We start from the raw sequence: 19,427 nt of genomic DNA on the forward strand, positions 1-19,427 counted from the left end.
AAAAAAAAAAAGAAATAAATTTGATCCTTGCATTAGTTTCATTTAGCCAGAAATACAAAAGCAAGACCATCATGCCAGGCACAGTGGCTCACGCCTGTTATCCCAGCACTTTGGGAGGCAGAGGCGGGCAGATCACCTGAGGTCAGGAGTTCCAGATCAGTCTGGCCAACACAGCGAAATCCCGTCTCTACTAAAAATACAAAAATTAGCCAAGCATGGTGGTGCATGCCTGTAGTCACAGCTACTCAAGAGGCTGAGGCAGGAAAATCACTTGAACCCGGGAGGCGGGGGTTGCAGTGAGCTGAGATGGCACCACTGCACTCCAGCCTGGGCAATAAGAGCAAAACTTCACCTCAATTTAAATAAAAAATAAAATAAAGACCATCAGCTCTGTAGAAGAGCGTGAGAAGGTGAGAAATCTACCACTTCACTGAATTATATAATTTTCATTCCTCTCAAAAAGCAGGCAAGAGCAGCCGGACTTGGTGGCTCACACCTATAATCCCAGCATTGTGGAAGGCCAAGGCAAGTGAATAACTTGATGTCAGGAGTTCGAGACCAGCCTGGCCAACGTGGTGAAACCCCACCTCTACTAAAAATACAAAAATTGGCCTGGTGGTAGTGATGTGCACCTGTAATCCTAGCTACTCTGGAGGCTAAGGCAGGAGAATCACTTGAGCCTGGGAGGTGGAGGTTGCAGTGAATCGACATCTTGCCACTGCACTCCATCCTGGGCAAGAGAGTGAAACCTCAGCAGGAAGGAAAGTAAAAGTCCCAATCACAAAATATTGCTAGCCAAAAGCATAAAGGCAGTAACTGTAAATCTCTTGAAACAAAGTGGGCTGGGCCAGGCACCAGGAGGTTCAGAGTCTAGATATGCATCATTTTCTAATTAGCTGTCACAGGGCAGTTGAGGTATGGAGGCAAACTGACAGCACACTGAACCCCAGCTGCCACTAACAAAGTGAGGAACCTTCCACAAACGTCTTAACCTTTAAGGCTCAATTTCTTCACCTAGAAAAATGGGGAGAATGATGAGAAGACTAAGAAAGATAATACAGGTCAAGTAATTAACACTTCTTGGCCCAAAGTTAGCAGAGAAAATTCTACTACCATCATCCATGATCTGCATAACCTGGGCAAGAAACTGTACCTGAGATTCAGTCTTCTCACCTGTAAAATGGGGGTGTGAGAGCAAAGGACTCCCTAATTCTAAGTGAAAGCGGGATACATGAAAAGTGAGTGAAGACAGGTCATGGAGCCATGGTCAGTGCTATGGAGAAGGACTCTCTTGACAAATCTTCAAACTGCACCTCACCACACTGCTAACTAATACAAAGTCACATGCTTGGTCAGAGTGTCTCCACACATCTTGCAGGCAGTGAGGCTGATAAGTCTTAGCCTGGAAAGAAAGTCCACAGGTACATTCTATCCACCAGGGCTGGTAATGTTAATGTGAGACCAAGATTCAAGAAAGTGCCGCAGAGGTGTGTAAATAGACTGCAAACACTCGAGGAAGCCAAGAGCAATGCTGCAAGCTCATCCTACAGGAGGCACTTAGATTCTAAATTTCCCCTGTGTCCCCACCCTTCTAATGTCAAGCGTGCTTCTGCTGGTTATCCCTTCACTGCTTGGGATGCGTCCCTGAGGCTTCTAGCTTCTCTGGATATGGAGTCCAAATACTATGTGCCTATATCCTGTAAGGCACTTCACATTTCAGACAAGAAAACCAATTTAAGTGACTATGTTCATCACTGCAGATGTTCATCTAGTACTTTTTGGTTGACTAAGCATTTGAGGCTCAACTTGATCCCTAAGGATGTAAGGACACAGCTAAAGTCATTCATTGAAAGAAACAAGGAAAAAAGATTAAACATAGCACATTATTAAACAGATTGCCATTAGCCAGGGTTTCCTGTCAGCCTGGATGTGTTTTCTCTTTTCTTTTGTTATGCTTTAAAACGTTTACATGTCATTTCAGGACTTCACCCTATCTGCCACCTCTCTGGTTAGCCTACAAACAAAGCCAAAAAGTTTCATATGCATGCTACTTTCATTATCACAAGTCCTCTTCATTCTCTCTTTCCCTCCTGGTTCCCCTCACCCAATAAACACACACGATGATGTTCTCACTCACGTCCTTCAGTGGTTGGTTTCACCCAACAAATTCATTCAACAAATACTTACAGTATTTTTTTTTTTTTTTTTGAGTCGGAGTTTTGCTCTTGTTACCCAGGCTGGAGTGCCATGGCGCGATCTCGGCTCACCGCAACCTCCACCTCCTGGGTTCAGGCAATTCTCCGCCTCAGCCTCCTGAGTAGCTGGGATTACAGGCACGCACCACCAGGCCCAGCTGATTTTTTGTATTTTTATTAGAGACGGGGTTTCACCATGTTGACCAGGATGGTCTCGATCTCTTGACTTCGTGATCCACCCACCTTGGCTTCCCAAAGTGCTGGGATTACAGGCGTGAGCCACCGCGCCCAGCAACTTACAGTATTTTCAAGGAATCAGGTGCTACTCAAGGAACTTGGGTTATATCGGTGAACCAAACAATAAACGTTCTATTGGAACTTACACAGCAGGTGAAGGTAGCTATTAGATATGTTTATACTTATATAGTATATCATGAGGTGACAGGGAATAAAGAAACGGGAGTCAGGGAATGTGCACTGGGATTGCCAGTGGGCAGCAGGAAGGATGTTTAAAGGGGGTGACTGGGAACACCTCACTGAAAAGGTGAGGCTTGAATCAAGGCTGCAGGTGATACAGGGACTCAGCCAAGCGGGCACATGGAGAACAGAGGAAGAGAACAGGGGTGGAAGTTGGTATCTGGTACATTCCAGGAAGCAGGGAGGGAGGCCAATGTGGCTGGAATGAGCAAGCGACAGAGTGAGCTGATGGCAGGCAGATCACAAGGGGTCCTGGAAACCACTGTAAGGCTTTTACTTGTGCAATGAAAAGTCGCTGCCATTTCTGAGTGAAAGAATAAGACGCTAAAGCTTTTAAAGGATCTCAGCCATGGCTGTTGTGTTGAGAACAGACTGGAGCAGGCTAGGGTAGAAGTAGGGAGACCGGGTGGGCTGGGAGAGACAGCAGCTGCTTAGATCTTCAGAAGAGCAGCAGCGGAGGTGTTGAGAGCGGTCAGCGACTGGATATATTCCGAGGATCCAGAGCCACACCTTCCTAGCAGACAGGATACAGGACAAGGGAGAAACTGAGTTGTCAAGGATGACAGGTAAGCCATAAGAATGAAAAGAATGAAGTTGCCATCAACCATTTTGAAGTAAAACCCTACCAGGACACTGTGGCACAGCTGTTACAAGTGTCCTGATTTATCTGGTCTCACATTTTAAATTCTCTTTAGACCCTCCCTCCCTTTTTCCTCCCACAGAAATAACCTAATCATGGAAGTCTGGACTGAATAACTGTTGCAGACAGAAGAGTTTCTCTTTCAGAAAGTATGGACACGAAATGACAACGGACACCCTATCCCAGAAGGCAACCCCAGACTAGCTAATGTTTGATGGCTAAGTCAAGCAACAATGGGAAGTTCCCATTTGCCACATATTGGCTGTGTGACTCTGGACAGGTCATTTCTCCTCTCAATGCCTCATTTCTTTGTCTTAAAGTAAGGATAATATTACCCATAGGGTTACTGTGAGTTCTAAGTAAATGAACAGAATCCAAGTACTTAGAGTGACAGCTGGTGGCATCTGGTACAGAATAAGTAATACATAGGTTGCAATTATTACTATCATTTTTTTTCCTAAAGAATTGTTTTGAAAATTACTATCATTATTGTTATGTATTGTTTTTTTTTCTCAATCTCTGAATGATTTCATAAAAAATAATACCTGGGGAGCATGAGTCTAATATCAATTTCAAAAACACGAATAACCTAACACTACGATACACTGAGTACAAAGGCACGTTAACTTGCCAGTAAGCACCATAGACACCTAAGCACCCAGACACTAAAATTGCCACTGAAATTCTATAGGACAAATATTACCCCTTCATGTGTCTGGTGGCAGGGGGAGAAAACATGGATACATATGTTGTATCTCCGTGATTTAAAGACACTAACCTAGTATAGAAGACCCATGAACTTCTCCAAACCTTTCTACATCAGCTGGGTGGTATGTATTTCAGGACATACAGAAGATGGTACTTGTGTACTTCAGCTTTTGATATATACTAGAATCAGTAATTCTTATAGTTTTAAAATGTTTACTAATAACCTAACAATCAATACAACTCAGTTCAAATACATACAGATACAGATAGGCAAATACAGACATATAGATGTGTGTATATGTCACATATATATGTCTATATGTCTGGATTTGCTTATCTGTATGTGAATATATACATATTTATACGTCTATATTTGCCTATTTGTATGTGCGCACGCGCACACACACACACACACACATAATTTAGCTAAAATCTGTTCTCTTAATCTCTAATAATGAATTTCTAGCAAAAATGTCCCTGAACAGCAGGTAACACTTCCAAGATTTGCCCAGTCAGCAATTCTCAGCCCTACCTGCATCTCAGAAACACCTTGGAGAGATTTAATTAAACATATTAACGGCAAAGTCCAACACTAGATTTCTGGTTTAACTGAAGCCAATGTCGAGAACTGCCAGCTGGGTCAATGCTAGAACTATTATTTATTGAATCTGAGAGGCAGACGGTTAATCAGTATTTCGGGGTTTAAACTAGCATTATCATATGAACTGGGATCTGAGATGAGAGGGCACTCCACGGCCTAGATTGGAAACCTGCCCTATAGTCTCTCAAACTGTCCTGAATCTCCAAAAGAGTCTTCCAAATGTTCTCTCGAAAATACCTGCTGACTGAAACTTAAGTTTTATTTGAAATGAAAGAACACACAATATTATTTCACTGTACTCTGGCAAAATCATACTAAACCTTAGTGCCAAATACCTGGATACAATTATTTTTTCCACCTTGTGTCCTTACCATAGTTAAAATAACTGCATGCAGCCTGGCTCTAAGAAATATGAATCATCTTCTGTTGTTTTTTTTTTTTTCCCTCCTTTTTTTTCTGATCCATCATTCAAAATAATTTTTGAATTATTTTTTATGCACAACATAAAAAAGAAATGTACTGCACAACATAAAGAAGAAATTATTTACAACTGTTTTTACTTGTCAACATTGTATGGGACTGAGTAACGGCCTTCTGTAATCAACTCACTCATTTACTCCTCCCTTTCAAGTGCAATATTTACGGAATGTTTATTATACGCCAGACTTTTCTTTCAGGTGCTAGAGGCCGTGAAAGTGATTGAGATAGATGGGGCCTTCATCCTTCCAAATGCCTTTAAATGCATAAATTTAAGAAGAAAGTATGGCTGTAGTTCAAAGCCATCTAAAGAGTATGTTAAAAATAATGGAAATCTAAAATAACAACACTGGAAATGTCATATGGAACCATAATTTACTAAGCGCGTACTAGAAACCAGACTGTTAGTCCCTTTCTACATGACACTTATTTAATAAAGATGCTCTCCTAAAAAGATGAAATTACCATTTAGAAGAAATCACACAAAGACAAAAGAGATAAATATTTCCTTTAGCAGAATTTAAATGTGGCCTTTCCACAGTAGAGAGAACATTCCATCCTAAAGACGACAGAAAAGAATTATGAAGTTGTGTCCATTCATTGACACAAAAATTTTTCCGTATTCATTCAACTAGATTATGAGAAGACGTTTCAGTTAAAAAAAAAAAAATCATGTTGTCATAAAAAGATATTTCCAATCTCAAACCTTTTAAGTTGAAAATTCTATCAACGATATTTAAGCTTGATGCTTAATGATGACATCCTTCTGTCGATATCACTGGGCCACAGTGCTAATAAATACGTTGCCAAACCGATAAAATAAAACATTACTGGGTGCAGTCATTAGTCTTGGCTTTTCTTTTGGCAAACTCCAGTCCAACCAAAAGTGTGGACGAAGCCCCGGTTATGAATTCCCGAATAAATCAGAAATTCACAGGACTGCAATTAGAGTCCAAGCAAAAACTGTGTGACTTAACCCAATGGCGTCTGACAATCTTTTACAGAGCATTCTCGGGAGACGCGATTTGCCTCTAACCCTGGAACCGACACCATCCCCATCCCCCCCGCCAAAAAAAGACCCTTTTTAAAAAAAACTTTTTAAGGAGAATGGGAACGGAGGTCAGTCAAGTGGAGTCCATTTGTAAGGTTCCGGGAAACTGACTTAAGTCAACACGGTTCTCCAACTCCGGGTTGGAGACACCGGGACTCCAAAACGGGAATCCACTCCCACCGCTCTTGCAGGACAAACGCGTGCACAACTTGGCTTCGGGCTGCATTCCGGCAGCGCCTGGAACCCCGGGCTTCCGGGCCGCGCCGCTGCGGACGAGGGCCGGCCGCCGTCACCCCGCGACCCACACGCACACACCCGCCCCCGGCCCGCCGCGCTCCGGTGCCGCGGGCCTGCAAAGTTTCCGCGGCCGCTCACTCGGGGAAAACCCGCGAGGGGTACGCCCGGAGGCTGCGGGGCCGCTGCGCGGACGAAGCCGCGGTCGTGCACGGGTCGCCGAGACCGGCTGGGCCGGCAAGAGCAGGCGGGCCACCCGGATGCTGGTGCGCGGCTGCAGCCGCGGGGCGCGGGGCTCGGCGGGGCGCGGGGCTCGGCGGGGCGCGGGGCTCGGCGGGGCGCGGGGTCGGCGGGGCGCGGGGTCGGCGGGGCGCGAGGCTCGGCGGGGCGCGGGGTCGGCGGGGCGCGGGGCGCGGGGCTCGGCCGGGCGCGGGGCTCGGCGGGGCGCGGGGCTCGGCGGGGCGCGGGGCTCGGCGGGGCGCGGGGGCCGGCGGGGCGCGGGGCTCGGCGGGGCGCGGGGCGCGGCGCTCGGCCGGGCGCGGGGCCGGCGGGCCGCACTCACCGTCGATGTTCTCCCGGTCGCTGATGTGCTGCAGGTTGCAGCCCGTGTCCTCGCGGCTCAGGTCCGTGTCCGGCCGGTAGGACTCCAGCCGGGAGTGGGCATTCCTCCGGAGCTTGGGGCTGGACGACACGCAGCACGAGGTAGTGTTCCCCATCTTCGGCGGCCCCCGACTCCAGCTGCGGTCCTGTTCTCCCCGACCCCGGGAGCGGGGCGCGGGCGGGCGCGGGGCGCGGGCGGCGGGGGCGTAGGGGGAGTCCCGCCCGCTCGCCGCCGCGGGAGGGGGCGGAAGCCGCGGCCGGCCGCCGGGTCAGCAGCGGCGGCGGCGGCGGAGCCTCGCCATGGGCGGCGGCGGCGGCGACGAGCGGGCGGCGGCCCCGGCTCCCCCTCGGCCGGCCTATCCGCGGCGGAGGAGCGCTCGGGTCCGCGCGACTGCGGCCGCCGCGCCTACCTCACCCCGCCGCTGCCATGGCGGGCGGCGCCGCGCAGGCCGCCTCCCCCCGCGCTTCCCAGTCAGCGTCCGCTTCCCCGGCGGCGGCGGCGGCGGCGGCGGCGGCCTCGGCAAGAGGTTCCGGTTCAAGCCGGGGGCACGCGTGTCCGCGCCAGGCGGCTGGGCGACCGGCGAGGGGGCAGGCAGCGGGCGTGGGCGCGGCCCCTGGGCCCCGCGCGGCGCGGCGCCCCGGGAGGATGCAGGCGGCCCTCCCCCGGCGGCGCGCGCCCCTCGCCGCACTCCCCGCCCCGCCCCGTCGCCGCCCCTTCCCTCTGCCCTGGAAGCAGATCGGCGGCCGCGGGGAGGGCCGGGGAGGCGCGGCCCTGTGCGGGTGTGGGGTCGCTCCCCGGGGCCGCGCCTGTAGCTGGCGCTGGCGTCGCGAGAATCGGCGGCCGGAGCTCGGCGTCTGGAGGCGCTTCCCCGCCCGGCCTCTGCCGCCTCCACTCCCCCGGGCCGGGCGGGACGGGGCCTAGCGCGGGATGCGAGCGGCGTCCCCGGGGCCCGCAGCGGGCGGGAGCGCGGCCGAGGCCGGGTGGAGGATCCGGGCCCAGAGCGCTGAGGCTGCGCCTGCCTCTCCGAGACCGGGCTGGCCCTTTTTTCCCTCTTCTTTTTCTAATTTATTTCTTTAGAGATAGGATTTCGCTCTGTCGCCCAGGCTGGAGGGCAGTGGCGCGATCTCGGCTCACTGCAGCCTCGAACTCCTGGGTTCAAGCGATTCTCCCGCCTCAGCCTCCAAAGTAGCCGGGACTACAGGCTCGCGCCACGCCCGGCTAAGGTAGGGGGTGTGTGTGTCTGTGTGTGTGTCTGTCTCCACCCACACCTGGCTAAAGTACGGGTGTGTGTGTGTCTGTGTCTGTCTCTCTCCACTCACACCTGGCTAAGGTAGGGATGTGTGTGTGTGTGTGTGTGTGTGTGTGTCTCCACCCACGCCTGGCTAAGGTAGGGGTCTGTGTGTGTGTGTGTGTCTCTGTCTCCACCCACACCTGGCTAAGGTAGGGATATCTGTGTGTGTGTGTGTGTGTGTGTCTGTCTGTCTGTCTGTCTGTCTGTCTCCACCCACACCTGGCTAAGGTAGGGGTGTGTGTGTGTGTCTCCAGCCACGCCCGGCTAAGGTAGGGTGTGTGTGTGTGTGTGTGTGTCTGTCTGTCTGTGTCCCCACAGTAGCTAAGCGATTCTCCCTTGTGTGTGCGAAGGTAGGGTGTGTGTGTGTGTGTGTCTCCAAAGTAAGTGATTCTCCCTTCTCAGCCTCCAAAGTAGCTGGGACTGCAGGCTCACGCCACCATGCCCGGCTAAGGTAGGGGCATTGGGAGTGTGTGTGTGTGTGTGTGTGTGTATGTGTGTCTCCAAAGTAGCTAAGGTAGGGATGTGTGTGTGTGTGTGTGTTAACTTTTTGTAAGGAAGGCATCTCATACCCAGACTGGTACCGAATTCCTGGCTTCAAGCAATCGTCCGTCTCTGTCTCCCATGGAATTACAGGCCTGGGCCAAGGCACCGGCCTTTTTTCTTTCATTTGTTTATTTATGTATTTGGTAAGCATTTGAAAGAAGCTGGGCCTTGATTTGGGAGTTCTCTCTTCGACTATATTTCGAGCTTTGCCGAGGACTTGATGATAATCTTGTTTTAAGCCCTGAAATAAATCTTGGGGTCCCAGAGCTATTTTAATGTTGAATTCGCTGTGGAGTGTTTTGAGTTCCTTGAAAGTTAATGTGAGGTAGAGAATTAAGTTAACACAATTCATCAACTGACCTTGTTTTGCTTGTAGAATGCCATCAGGTATTGTCGCTTTGGGAACAAGTTAACTTGGGGCAGTTAACTAGGATCAAGGTATGTGAACGAGCCTGGCTCAGAGAAAAGTCCAGTAAATGGTCGAATTCCCTCCCAAAGCCCACAATGTCAGCCATCCCTGACTTTTCTTGCCTTTATTGGGAAGAATATAAGGTGCGGAAACAGCCTTCCCACCCTTTTTTCCGAATACGTACTAAAGGAGTCTTGAGGGGCTGGGAATGTTGTTGAACTAGTTCTTGAAAAAAAAAAAAAAAACCAGCACAACTATCTTAATTTTATATATGAGGAAACTGAGGCCCAGAGAGATGAAATCATGCCTTTTTCAGATCCCAGCACCTGTTAGTGACAAATCCAGGTACTAAAGGGGAGAGAAGGAATGAGGGACTTGTTATTTAGCATCAGCAATGTGGGGCCATCTTGTGAAAGGCTTTATAAGCATTTCATTTAATTCCCTGCATCTAGCCATTTTTTAACCTGTGCTTTCCCTCCTTCTCACAGGACTGTTTTTACATTTATTAGTCCATATTTTTTTTAGTTTTTTTCTCTTAATTCCTTCAGCATAGTCCATATTTTTAAAAGCTCCATCCTCTCAACTGTATTAATGCTGTTTGTTAGGATAAGTGACAAATGTCCCTGGAAAATAAATGGCTGCAAAGTGGTCATGCTGACCAGATGAGAGAGGAAGTATAAAAGGGAAGTTCTGAAGAATGACAGCCCTGGAGAGGGTGGGTAGACAACACCAGTGCAAAAGAGTGCCCTTTCCTGAGGCTGTGTGGGCCCTCCTGCTTCCTGGGAAAACTGACCGGGGCACATTTACACTTGCATGTGTGTATTCAGATTTTCTGGGCTATGGAGGTTGGGTCGGATGGCTGAACCCTTGGGAGAGGAGCTCCCTTGTCTGCTGTGATTGCTGCTTTGTACTTTGGGCCATACATGAAAGTCAGCATCCAGTCAATGAACCATCGGAATGTGGTGTATCTACTCAGGCACATTAAGCAATTTTTATTTCATTATAAAATGTATAACATTTACATTCAAATTATGGTTTCTGAAGGGCTTAAAAGGAGAAAGAGACAATGACACTAAGGTGACAGCATGGCTGGCTGCATGCTTCCTGTCCAGTCAGGTCGCTGGGCAGTGTTAACTGGGGAGAGCATCTGGAGGACTAGAGATCAGTGTAGCCACGTACCCTCAACAAAGCATGGTACAGCCTCTGGTCTGCCAGGATTTCCGCCCCCCACCACCCCTACCTCCTCTGACATTTCCACCATATTCCCCTTAGGTATGTACCTGTTTGCACTTATTGAGATCAGCAATCCTGGAGAGAAAGGATACGTACTAAAACCTCGCTAGTGGTTTACCTGGGTGCCGACCCCCTCGATGCACCCCACATGCACACTTCAAACTCCTCCAGGCAGGTGCTCTCTCCCTGACACACAGTGACACTTTGGGGAAAATTACAGAACAGTAACCAACTATGAGCAGAGAAATGTGATGTCAAAATGATACTAATGAGAGATGTCATTTCTTGAAAGCTTGCTAGCTGCCATGTACTGTACTATTTCTAACATCTAAATCTGATAAGTTGTACCCCATTTTATAAATAGACCGCTTTAACTCTGGTAAGTAAACTTATGCAAGATCAAAGTACTGAGAAATGTCCTAACTGGGGATTTGAACCTGGTTCTAATTTCAAAGTCCAAGCTACATCCACCCAAACCTCCTACCTGCCATCTCCAGGACTTTGTGAATGGAAAAGCAAGTGTTACTTCTCTCCACTTTTTCTGCCCTAAAGGAAGCTGGGAGCTGACTGCTTAGGACTGGTACTAAACTTAGAGAGAGAAAAGGATGACGGGAGACTTGTTATTTCTGTGGGGCTCAGCCCTTCGACCAGAGTAAGAAGACAAGGTTGAGGAATAGCCATATGCAGAAACAATATGAGTATCTAGCCACAGCATCTCTGACACTGTCACTCTGGAATCTGAATGCAGGGACAGTTCCTCAGTAGACTGTGGATTTAGCCCAGAGTGTGGACTAGGGGAGTAGGGAAGGGCAGAGGTATGCCCCGAGCGCTGTAACAAGGCCTGTCTTCCAGCCTGAGGAGGATTGGGAGGATGGCTTGAGTCTGGCAGTTGGAGGCTGCAGTGAGCTGTGATTGCACCACTGCACTCCAGCCCAGGTGACAGAGTGAGACCCTGTCTCTAAAAAAAAAAAACCGACCTGGATCTACTCATACCCACGCTGCTCTTTGAGCAGAAAGAATCATTTGGGAATTATTTTGTCTCATCTTCCACCATGATCACTGTTGAAGAATTTGGTCACTGTAAACAGGTAAACATAAAACTCAGGTGAACTCTAGCTAAGTCCGTACTCTTCACACTTTTTTGGCAATAATAGCTTTGTTTTTCACAGAAAAAACAAATTTTCTGTGGAACTACACTATTTAAAACATAAGCAGTATTAGTATCAACTTACATAATTTATCAAAACAATCAAGAATAGGCTACCTTAATTGAATCAGGAGATAATTGCGGTCTTACCTCAGCCACACTCATATCCATGAAATATGATGAGTCAGTCATTTGCACAACTCCCTGAGTCACCTCCTGGAACACAAAACACTGAGCCAAGTTAGCCCAGGACCTGAACCTGAACCTGAAGGAAAACGCGTATTGTCTCCTCAGGGTATGGCCGCCCTGTCGCCTGGTAGTCAGTTTCTCATGTCAGTTACAAGCATTTCTAAGGCAGTTGTGGCATAACCAAGACCTTCTGTGTGTTGTGCCACTGCAGTTCCTCCTGTCACTGACCTCTCCTTCAAATGAGGCCTGCCTTTTGCCCTTGGTGGTAGGCAGTCCACAGTGTAAGCAGCTACAGGGAAAGCATTCACTTTGATAGTACTTGACCTTGATTGAGGCAGGTGACTCATTTATGGATAACATTTTTGAGAATATACTGAGCCAGGCATCTTGAGGATACAAAAGTGGATAAGATACAGTTTCCATTCTGGAGAAATTCACAGTCCAGTAAGGTAAACAATCACAAGAGCAAGCTGCCAGCAGTGAGAATGATTGCAGCCACTGAGTGGTGAAATCTGAGGAATACCAAGCCTGCTGCCTATAAATATCTACATTTTTTGCCTGTGCATATACCTAAAATTCCACCATGAGAAATTTATTTCCATGAAATTAGGAACTACCCAGAAATCCTCTGTCCAAATAAAAATTCCCACAAGAAAATAAGGATGGCTAATAGATTTAACTAGTAGTGTCAAGTGTTTTGGACCAGAGGAACTGCCAGGGACAGTGTGTTGAGGATTCTGAGGTCATGTCCCCGCTTAGCAGAGAAGGGTGCTGCCATGAGGGGAGGAGTGAGGGAGGGTAGCACTTGTGCCACATAGTTTTTCTTAAGTTAAACCTTTGTTAGTGGAATGCATGATGAAACAGGGACAGCCAGGGTCTCTGGCATCTGGGAGAAAGCCCACTTGGAAACTGATTTATCTATCTCATCACTGCAAGTTCACCATCTGTCCCCAGGCTAAATGACCTTACGAAGCCCAGTCCCTCCCTTGCCACACTCTACCTTCTTTATCCTTCCGTACTTTTCAAGAAGAGAAATGGTGTGTGTGTATGGTATATATATATACACACTATATATCATATATATGATATCCTTGAGAACTAGGATGTACCTGTGATCAGGCAGTCTAGCATGCAGCAGGGTCAGGCATAGGTTGAAGTGAGAGAGGAAGCTACTTTGCTCCCCAGTGACTTCTCCCACCTCCCTTAGTTTCAAGGCCTGTTTCTTGAGGAACAGCAGTATTCCCAGCTCAAAAATGACAGCTGGCCAAGGGACTAAGTCTGGGCAATAAGATGTGAGTGGACGCTTCCAGCAAAGCTCTCTAAAAAGGCTACCTCTTCTCTGCTTCTTGGAGTGTGGTCAGGATAGCTGGAATTCTAGCATCCAGTTTTGAATGCCAGGTGACCTCAAAGATGGAAGCCATGAACTAGGAGAATGTCCCCGTGTAAGCTGCTCCTATATGAGATAAGTAAACTGTGTTGTGTAAACCACTTTTATTTTGAATTCCCAAGTTGTATGCAGGCAAACCTAATCCTGATCTAGCCAGGAATTGATAATCATTGATAAGAGCTTCATGTATTCATGTTGGCAGTTTTCTTTGCTTGGCCCCCAGACAATAGGAACTGTGACTAAGACCTGTGGGGCCATCACGTGTACTTGGCTCCCCATAGGAGAACCCAGGATGGCATGGAAGGATACAGTAGGCAGGCCTGGAGCCAAACTATGGTTTAGGTGGCAAAAGGAAGTCATTCCCTCAAAAGGCAGATTAGGCCCATGAAAATTAGAAGGATTGTCTGATTTATTACTTTAATACAGCACTCCAGTATTCCCAGAACTGTAGCTAACAGTTCCTGTGAACAGGAAACTCCCTGAATATACCCTGGCAAGAAATCTTTCTATCCAAGGCGACTAGCGTTGGGAGGGGATTTATTGAGTGTCTTTCCCAAGCCAGGCACTTTCACATGCCTTAATCTTAGTTAACTGGCTTTACTTCAGACTCCGTTCTCAACAGGACAAATCCTGACAGCGTTTTAAAAGCAAAACAAGGATAGTTGATGAGTTCTATTAACATACTTGTCTCTGCCTCACATTAGTAACCTCCAGGGAACTCAAAACGCTGCAGCTATAATTCGACATTAAAATAGCCCTGGGCTCCCCAGGAGCACCTCAGTAGCCCCTACTGAAGTGGGGGTCCTGTCAATCCAGTGCTTAAGAATCTGTCAATAGCTTTTCATGTTTGGACTAAAAACCCAGCCCGCCTGACAGTCAAGTTCACCTGCTCCCCAGGCTTTCTCCCTAGCCGCTCACAGCTGCTCACAACTCCCTCTGTGTTTGCCACTCTTCCTCACTTTACTCCTGTGACTTCGTCCCTCTGAGTGCCACTCCTCCCCACCTCTGTGTTTGTAATCCAACTTAACCTTCAAGGCCTGGCACAAACAATGCTTTTCCTTTATCCTTAATACCAGAGATCATAAACTGGTGTAGATTCTGTCTGAATAAATAAATATTTCCATGCCAGTTAGCGTTTTTCTTAAACTATAATGACTGCAAAATACATTGTATTAGGTGCACTAATAGGTGGACATTTCATTTGTTTCTTTTTCAGGATGATAAAAACAGTCCAGGGATGAACGTTTTTATATGCTGATCTTTGTCTGCGTCTGCTCATTTCCATAAAAGGAATCATTAGAATTGAAATTTCTAGGTCATTTTGACAAAAAAGGAACATTTTTTTTTATTTTACCCCCAAACCCTCTTTGCCAAAAAGGATCATTTTTAAATCTCTTAATATTGCCATATGACATCTTAGAAAGTTTACGTCATTGTGCACAAGTAATTGTTTCCTTATTGATAGTCCAAACCTGGAGAACTTGTGGTCATTCTGTGATCTGGAATTGGACAAATTTCCATTGCTCCTAGCAGCATTTGATAGACTTATCAAGATGCATTATGATTTATACACATTTCTCGAGATGTATTATGTTTTACTTGCACTTCTCCAAGTACGCGCTGATGTGGAAAACAGAGCTTGTTTTACTGTTTGTGGCATGGTACTGAGAACAGTGACACCTAACAGGCATCAAGGTCCCTTCAGGTAAATCTGCAGAAAGTCACTGTCTCAATCTCAGCTTCCCCGTGGTAGACCAGAATAAAGCTTTGCACACCTAACCTAGGGAAGCTGCCTGCAGTTGGAGAGCTGTATTCCTCTACACCTGGCGCTGACAGCGCTTCAGCAGGTTTTTTCCCCCAAGTTCCACATTGCTTCGCTATGTCCTTTTAACATCCTGTTTTTCATTTCACCCATCACACGAACTTGTAAGTTGGTTGTGCCTGCAGTGTTTCTCCATGATACAATATTGCCTCATTATATACACTCAGGAGCCTGAGAAATGAGCATCACAAATCAGAGTATTCTTGTTGCTTAGTTATTATCCTGCATTTCCTGCAGACTTTACCTTGGCAAAGTATATCATGCTACGTTTTAATGAATGTTGAATAGTCTCTGTATGATAAATGCTAGGAAAAACAACGAATGATATAGAGAAGGAAGCATGAATCCCGCTCTTCTGCCTGTATCCCAGCTCCATTTTGATGTCTTTCGGTATCACCCCCAGGATGTGGGGTCTTGTTTGAAAATGAGATCAGTTCCATAACATTGTATAGCTCTGCTTGCTAAGGTACTGGGCTGGAAAGAGTCAGGTTAAAGCAGGTGCCTTCCTCACCAGTGTGCCCTGAGGAGGCAAAGGCCCTCTTTGCCTGGTGATAACACCTTCACTGCCCAATAGTGGACCCAAAATTGCAAATTGACTATCCCTTTGGGACGGAGGCCTTGAAATCTCATTTTGTCTTTGAGAAGTGGTATTTGGAATATTCACACATCAAAATGTTACCGTTCTCTGCTAGCACAGTACCAGCTAGTGTATCTTAGCCAGCTGGGTCACCTCTCAAGGCACTGAAGGAACGGAAAAACAGGACAGTCTCGGTAAGCCTCATTCCTTCACTCGGCAACCTCTGAGAAGCTACAGAGAAAGGACCAGTGAGCACCCAGGATCAGCTCTTGCTGGGAGTCAGCCAGGAGCCACCAAGGAGGGCCTGGAGCTCTCAGAGGAAAACGTGGGGACATGAAGTACACAGGAGATCAGGCGAAAAACAGTAAAGTCAGCTTAGGAAAGACTCCTACCTCTCACCCCCACTGCCTCAACCTCCCCCCAAAGTGTAGACTTCACAACTTTTCCTTGGGAAGCGTGTGTGTAATAACAGTGCTCAACAGAAGAGAGGAACAGGATTTAGGTTACTGTCTTCCACACCCTAAAAGTGAACACTGTAACATTGCAAATATGGTAGAAAAAGAAAAGCATTTCTCAGGAAGTAAAAATGGCTACTCCTGCTAGGATTTTTCCCCATTCACAAAATATTACTGATTTTTTTAAATTTGGAAAGAATATTAATATTCATAGATGTCAGATTCATTGGGCAAAATATGCTAAAAATTGCCACTTAATTTATAATAGTGAAAAACTGAATGCAACCTAAATGCCCATGAATAACTAGTTACATACAGTAGACGCAATGAAATTCTATGAAGCCAAAAAAATAAGGATGTACATCTGTATTTATTGTTATAGAAAGAAAGCCATGAAATATTGTTGAGAGAAAGTAGATTGCAAAACTGAGTATGTATGCAAAGAGATGTTTTTAGGGATGTTCACTGTTAAAAAGTGATTCACTTAGTTGACATTTTTCCTCTGTTCCTTTCTTTTTTCTTTTTTACTCTAAATCTGTATCTTTTTTAAAAGCAATAATTTCCTCCCTCAAAAAAAAGATAGCGTAGCAAAATCTTTTACTTCAAATGCTTTTCCCATTACTAATCTTTGTATAAACTATTGTGGTTTGCTAAAACAAGAAAAGATTATAGGGTAGAATCCATGCCCACGATAGAACAAAATCCAAACTGGAAGACACTTCATATGTGGTTATAAGACCAAGAGGATCAGGAGACAAAGACAGGCAATGGTTTTTTGTTTGTTTGTTTGTTTTAGGAGAGACGGTGTCGTTCTGTCACCCAGGCTGGAGCACAGTGGCACTGTCACAGCTCACTGCAGCCTCAAACCCCTGGGCTCCAGCGATCCTCCCACCTAAGCCTCTCTAGTAGGTAGGACTACAGGCATGCACCACCACATCCAGCTAATTTTTAACTTTTTTTTTTTTTTTTTTTTTTGAGACAGGGTCTTACTACGTTGCCCAGGCTGGTCTCAAACTCTGAGGCTCAAACATACCTCCCCAAGCACTGGATTTACAGGTACGAGCCACCACACCCGGCCTAGAAGAAATGGTTCTGATCCAGGAAAAGTGCAGCCTGGAAACTCAGCATTCTGTACAGAATCCTAGCTCTTAGACTAAAAGGCATCCACTGGTACAATTTCTTGCCTTTGGGCACTGAACGTGTTAGCTTCCATTTTATTTAACTTACTGTAAAATTATATTAGCTATGCTGCCACTTAAGCCAAGACACTTTCTGTCTAGTCACTTAGGTTTCGTCCTTTCAAGGGTCCTGCCGTTTCATTGCCTCTCCTTTCCCATTCCCCTCCCCAGGGCTGTACTTTGAGTAACTGTATGTGCATTCTCCTGTGCCTTTCATTATTATAACACTGTAAACGATAATGTCTCCAAAATGCAAACTATAATCTTCTCCATTGAAAAATATTTTCTAGGCCAGGCACTTCACTGTGCCACTGCACTCCAGCCTGGACGACAGAGTGAGACTCTATCTCAAAAACAATAACAGCAGCAAAAAACTCATTAAACTGTATAACTAAAATAGGCGCATTTTGTTTTACGTAAACTGTGTCTAGTAAAGTTTATTTTTATTATTTTCTGAGACAAAGTCTTGCTCTGTTGCCCAGATTAAAGTGCAGCAGCATAATCATGGCTCACTGCAGCCTTCACCTCCTGGGCTCAAGCGATCCTCCTATCTCAGCCTCCTCCCAAGTAGCTGGGACCACGGGCATGTGCCACCATGCCCAGCTAATTTTTTTTAAGAGATGGGGGGTGTCTCACTACATTGCCCAGGCTGGTCTCAAACTTCTGACCACAAGAGATCCTCCTGTCTTGGCTTCCCAAAATTCTGGGATTATAGGCTATATGCCTAACCAAAGTTGATTTTAAAAAATGAAAAGGGACTGGGTGTGGTGGCTCACGCCTGTAATCCCAGCACTTTGGGAGGCCCAGGTGGGCTGATCACCTGAGGTCAGGAGTTTGAGACCAGCCTGGCCAACATGGTAAAACCCCATCTCTACTAAAAAACACAAAAATTAGCTGGGCGTGGCGGCATGTGCCTGTAATCCCAGCTACTCAGGAGGCTGCGGCAGTAGAATTGCTTAAACCCAGGAGGCAGAGATTGCAGTGAGCCGAGATCACATCATTGCATTCCAGTCTGGGCAGCAAGAGCAAAACTTAGCCTCAGAAGAAAAAAAAAGTTTAAATTTTTAGTTAAAATCAAATTTGGACTGAACTGGGATTGCCAAAAATGTCCTTAATTTCATATCTCCAAATAAAACTTTTGCAGTTAATTTATGTTGTTTATACAGCTAGCTAATTATATTCTTACAGTATCTTGACACTTAAAATTTCAATCTCTTCTAGTGGTTCTGTGAGTGGAACTGGGGGGTGATGGGTGTTCTCATTATAGCCTTCAGAAGGCTGCCTATATATAAGTGCACAAATAACTATTATTCAGAGAATTAGAATCATCACAAAGTATCTTTTATGAAGGATAAATATAGGCTAATGTATCCCTTATGACTGTTAAATATAGCCTTATGTTTCTTTTACTCTTCAAACCCATTCCTCAACTTTATAGAAAAAAATGTATGCATAAAAGCAGCACTCTATAATTTAAAAAATACTCTTTATTGGTCTTTTGGATTTTGGTTCTGCATAAATACGAGTTTCTCATCAGGCCTCTCTAGACTACTAAAGCCTAAAGTGATGTGTCCCCACTCTCAGCTCTTAGAGAAATTACTGGGTGTCTTGTTTATTTGCCAATAACTATTCCATGCTTACAAACTCTCTTTTCAATGAGATCTTCAGCTCCTTGAGACCACAGTAGATACCTAAGTATTTGTCAGTGTAATTTTGTTGTTTTGATTTGCTGAATTCAAAGGGTTTATACAAATGTTTTGTTTAAAGAGTTTCATGACAAATAGAAATGAGCTCATATGCTTCATAATTCCAAAAACGTTTTAGGTATTCAGATTAGCGTTGCTCATTCATGCCATTTAATTTACAGAGCTCAGCTGCAGTAATTTTCTCCAGTGGATGATGTGAGGAAGGCATTGGCAGAGGAGCAGGAGACTTGGCGTCAGAGTGGGCAGTAACAGGGCTGAATCTGGTTTTACAAAGCAGGTACTGTAAAGCTCTCATTCCCTCTCTGAGGACAAGGCTTTGACCCATGAGTGCCAGGGTTCTCTTTCTAAGTGGAGGCTTCTTAAAGGAATTGAGCCTCGTTTCCTGGGCTTGAGGTTTATTTTTCACATTCCTTTTGTACACCAAATATATTTAATATTTATTATCTTTCAAGTTTAGACCTTTGAGAAAAAAATATATATAATATATATATATATATATATATATA

The 19,427-nt window shown here is 46.0% G+C and overlaps 1 protein-coding gene and 2 long non-coding RNA genes across 5 annotated transcripts in view; 2 read left to right on the forward strand and 1 right to left on the reverse strand.

Moving 5' to 3' along the window:
- Positions 1-7,219, reverse strand: part of CCNY (cyclin Y) — a 206,861-nt gene extending 199,642 nt beyond the window's left edge. Inside the window, exon 1 of the mRNA XM_037740976.1 lies at positions 6,946-7,219. Within this exon, the coding sequence (XP_037596904.1) occupies positions 6,946-7,099 (154 nt within the window). The 5' untranslated portion in view covers positions 7,100-7,219. The remainder of the gene's footprint in view (positions 1-6,945) is intronic.
- A 948-nt stretch (positions 7,220-8,167) lies between these two features.
- The window catches only part of LOC119472261, a 48,436-nt gene continuing 37,176 nt past the window's right edge, over positions 8,168-19,427 (forward strand). For 2 of the 3 annotated variants that reach the window (XR_005201378.1, XR_005201379.1), the window contains exons 1-2: positions 8,168-8,207; positions 13,149-13,238. This is a non-coding gene — a long non-coding RNA (uncharacterized LOC119472261). Of the gene's footprint in view, positions 8,208-8,338; positions 8,372-13,148; positions 13,239-19,427 lie in introns of those variants that run through there. The other variant, XR_005201380.1, reaches the window with a different exon arrangement.
- Positions 17,058-19,427, forward strand: part of LOC108309179 — a 22,878-nt gene continuing 20,508 nt past the window's right edge. The window contains exon 1 of the long non-coding RNA XR_005201381.1: positions 17,058-17,093. This is a non-coding gene — a long non-coding RNA (uncharacterized LOC108309179). The remainder of the gene's footprint in view (positions 17,094-19,427) is intronic.

This window comes from Cebus imitator, unplaced genomic scaffold (genome assembly GCF_001604975.1).
Source record: "Cebus imitator isolate Cc_AM_T3 unplaced genomic scaffold, Cebus_imitator-1.0 Scaffold92, whole genome shotgun sequence".
Lineage (NCBI taxonomy): Eukaryota > Metazoa > Chordata > Mammalia > Primates > Cebidae > Cebus > Cebus imitator.